At 43.6% G+C, this 4261-nt stretch overlaps 1 protein-coding gene across 1 annotated transcript; it reads right to left on the bottom strand.

Annotated features, from left to right (window-relative positions):
* Window positions 1-1304: 1304 nt before the first annotated feature.
* On the bottom strand, window positions 1305-3998 carry SARC_13064 (hypothetical protein; the record flags this gene model as incomplete). The annotated part of the gene is made up of 4 exons (XM_014292814.1): window positions 1305-1586; window positions 2647-2879; window positions 3468-3555; window positions 3829-3998. Coding segments are annotated over 4 exons (590 nt in total), but the record flags the coding sequence as incomplete, so codon positions are not given.
* Window positions 3999-4261: the final 263 nt, after the last annotated feature.

The following is a 4261-nucleotide window of genomic DNA, read 5'->3' as shown; positions in this document are numbered from 1 at the left end:
ATATATGTAAACAAATACACACACACATATATATATATATATATATTTGTGGGCAACATGTGTTTGACTTTTAAGCGCCTATCGTATATGTGACATCAACAGATGAAGACACCAACATACATGGATATTCCCCAATCGCAGCTGAATATACTAACTGTTTGTACCTCTATCTGGACCGTGATCACTTTGCATTGAACCTCCACACCTTTCCTCAGTTAACCGACATTCACTTGCCCCTGTATAACTTGCGAAAGACTCGTTCCAGATCCCTCGGGTTACAAACTAAATTCAAGTATCATTCTTCCTCCCTTCTCTCACCACCTAGTAGATGGTAGTCATATCCCCATCAAAGACGCTCTGAAGTATCTGGTGCAGGTGGACTCAATGCAAGCCATACTGGATCCAGACTACTTCATCAACCAGCTCGAGGCGCGTTGGCGGCCTCTGTGAGGATACCTATCTATATATAGAATCCATATATAGAACTGTTTGTACTATCTAGAAATAAGGTACAAGTCTAATTCGAATACACACGGGAGTGCGTGCTGAAGATTGATCATCTACGTCTCTATCGCACGGATCAACATCCGTCAGATGTCCATATGTAGCCGTCTACAATTAATTAAAAGGTGACAGGTTCATGAACTATCCTTACGAATGTCTTTGTGTGAGAACGTTCGACCGTTCATCGCTCTCTGCGCACAGTCAGTCACAACACAGCAGCAGCACACGAAGGGACAGAGGCCCATAATTGTGTGACAGGGTGTTGCATTAGCTAGGTTAGTCTGGTACTTGGAGGGGGGGTGTGTCTACTACACACAGAATTGTACTGCGTTGGACTTTCCGGCCTGTTGGCGAGCTTATAATAATACGTCTGCAAGGAATGGGTCGCCTGTGTGGCTGTCCAGGCGCACACCCTATTTATGGCATTCAATTCACAGTCATCTAATACAATGCATTAGTATATGATAATAAAACGTTTCCTAATTTAGACATTTCAAACCCAGTTGGTATCGAACCAACGCTTGCGAATAAAAGTAGTAGGCTCTATAAGGTACACAAGACATTTGCGAGAAACGGTATGTAAACACCGAGTCCACACCACTGACTAGGGCACCCAGGATTGCAGAGCATGAGGAATTGAAAAGCGAGACTGTAAGTCATTTTAAAATCTACCTACATCACCCTCCTAAAACCTTACAACCCTACCATCCCGCAATGGCCCGTAGCCACCCTGAGAATACCTCAGGGATGTTGTTGTGAACGCATACAGACGCTATAAAGCGCCAAGGTAAAAAACTGGATGGACTTGTCTAATATTTATTCAGTGATTGTGTCAGTGAGCGCGTAAACTTCACCTGATGGATTTATCGGGTCTGATGCTGCCCCTCTACGTCTTCTATTATATCAAAAAGTACACCACCATACCATGAGTGGGCCCTTTAAATCCCCCAATAATTCTACTATATTCATGTATCCCAGCGGTACTATAATAAACGCTCTTTCGTCGGCGGTTTAGGGCAAGGCCAGATGGGCACTACTTCTCGCCCGTAGATCGAGTTCATAATTTCGGCCCATCCACTATACTATAGAAGAAAGTGTGCGGGGTACATAACAGGTGAGTGTTTGGTTTGGTTAAGTTGCATCAACGCAAAATTATTACTCTCTGCCAATTAATTTACACATATTTAACTTAGCGTTGTTAGAATCACGCGTACAGGGATGGTCAACATCCGGTGGGCTGGATCATAATGATGACTTATAGTAGCAGTAGCACACCAGGTGATATTGCATTGTAGAAGTATATTGGCCAATTAATTTCAAGCATGGCCAGCACCTGATACGTGCATATATCTGAATTATACCTGGATTGTATCTAAATTATAACTGAATTATATTTATATTACATCTGAATGATATCTGGATTACAATTGGATTGCATATAAATTATCTCTGAGTTATAACTGAATGATATCTGAATTATATCTGAATTATACCTGGATTGTGTCTGAATTATACCTGGATTGTATCTGAAATATATCTGACTTGTATCTAAAATACACCTAAAATATGTCCGAAATATATCAGAATTGTATCTGGATCATATCTGAATTGTATCTGAACCATACCTGGATTGTGTCTGATTGTATCGGAATTATGTCTGAATTATATCTGAAATAAATCTGGACCATACCTGCATTTTACCTGAAATATATTTGAATTATAACTGGATTGTATCTGAATTATATTTGATAGGTATATATTCTAAATATAGTACCGTTTTCCGGTTCCCAACTGAGTGGCTTGATATACCACTCACTGACACTGTCCTGAAACGGGCTTCCCTATGTCCACTCACCAAAAACACTGCTCGTCTCTTGCCAATGCTTCAATCGACAAATAAATATATCTATAAATCACAACGCCACATACAACCAACACACTCGGCTGTAAATGAATGTTCCCGCTACCAGTGTGTGCGCATTGCGAGACTCCCTAGTGCATGGCTATAGCAGAACTTATTAGCTCCATGGATGACGAGACAGACGCTTCAAACAAAACCACACACTCCAGAAAAACATTGAAAAAACAGTACACGCGTAGGTATACAGTCACACATATAACTCGTAGGCGTTCAATACATACCCATGCCGAGGCACCGAGTGCGATGCCAATATAGCCGCCGATGGTCCAGAGGAGCGGATAAAAGTTGGCCAGAGCAAGGACCAAAAAAAGGGTCGCAGAGAGAATGTAGGTGAGCTGCAGCATGCGATAGGTATAGCGCAAACACGCCAACAGCATCAGCGTGTGTACCATCCATATCATGGACCACAGGAAGTAGCCCCAGGGCATTTCATCTACAGTTACACTGCCAGTGACTGCGCACAGAGAGAGGACGGATGCAGAAGAGCCAGATGAGAGGGTAGGACAATCCTAAGTGTGATGGATAGTATAATAGTGCAGGTAATGTAGGTGTGCGCAGGCTGATTGGAATGCGGGTAGAAGATACGAACATATGTGATTGCACATTTACATCACTCCAAACTACTCGCACAGTGCACTCTACGGCTACGACGGCAACTACCAGAGCCCACTGTGAGGCGTGTATGTACTGAATATACATTAGATTCGAGTGGCGCATCAGGATGAGCACATATGGTATGAACTCGTTCGCAATTATAGTGATGGAGCAACAAAAATTCCTCAGAGCAAATCATGATACCAGAGCAACCTCACATATATCGTGGTACGATAATGATGGGCGCTGTACAGTAGGGCTCCGCTCATGCCTTTTCGTACTAGAGTTAACCTAGTTTGATAGCGAGTTAAACCTAGTTTGATTGCTAGTTGCGCACTCGAGGCGCTGACAGGCACGCACGGGACAATTCATGCACACATGGTATTGAGGACTATATCACAGCCTTTTCTCAAGAGTTTGGACTGAAGGATAAGATGCCGGCACTTACACTGCAGAATATCGAACAAGCCAATCCCCAGCCAGAAGACGCCGTAGTTGACACACGCTGTTGCAACGAAGGTGTTCCCTCGGTAAAGCTGCCGTGAGTGATTGTGGTAGAGATTGGAATTAGCTGGGACAGCCCAAGTGTAAACGACGACGAGGGGTATGATAGCCACCGGTTCTCGTTCGGCTGGGTGCAGGGTATCGAAACCTTAGCAACTACATAACCAAGGAGAGGGGGGGGAAGGGGGTAGGGCATGAAACCACTAACTATTGACCTTACTATAAGTTTAAAGTGTCAAGACCGCTATGAACATTGACCCCAACAACCCATAACGTTAAGCTTGCTACAGTCACTGTACACACACCTCCCACAGACCGGCTAGCAGCTGCGTTAACCCGCCGTAAACTATTCCCAAAACAGCCGCAAGCATGAAGGTGTTCTCCTCAGCGATACCAGCCCAGACAAAACTCTTAAACATCGTTGCCACTCCGAACCCCAGAAGCCCCAATGGCCCGGTTATAGCGACCTCTACCTAAGAGGAAGAAAGAGCCATGTCAGGTTACGATACATGCATGCGTTGCTGTCGAGGTGGAGGGTTGGCATCGGATAACCGTTCGGATAGATGCACCGAAATGTGTAGTACACCGCATTGAATACAATAACAGAACTACTGCGTTTCACTACGTAGTAATGACGTACTACGCTAAAAACAAATCCATTTGACAAAATTAGACAGAACTTAAAATATTATGTCATATAACTTATGGTGCAATACTAAATTAAGAACCACATGTTCG

The sequence above is a fragment of the Sphaeroforma arctica genome, assembly GCF_001186125.1.
Source record: "Sphaeroforma arctica JP610 unplaced genomic scaffold supercont1.2863, whole genome shotgun sequence".
Taxonomy (NCBI): domain Eukaryota; class Ichthyosporea; order Ichthyophonida; genus Sphaeroforma; species Sphaeroforma arctica.
The sequence above is the reverse complement of the archived record's forward strand: the minus strand, read 5'-3'. Positions and strand labels throughout refer to the sequence as shown.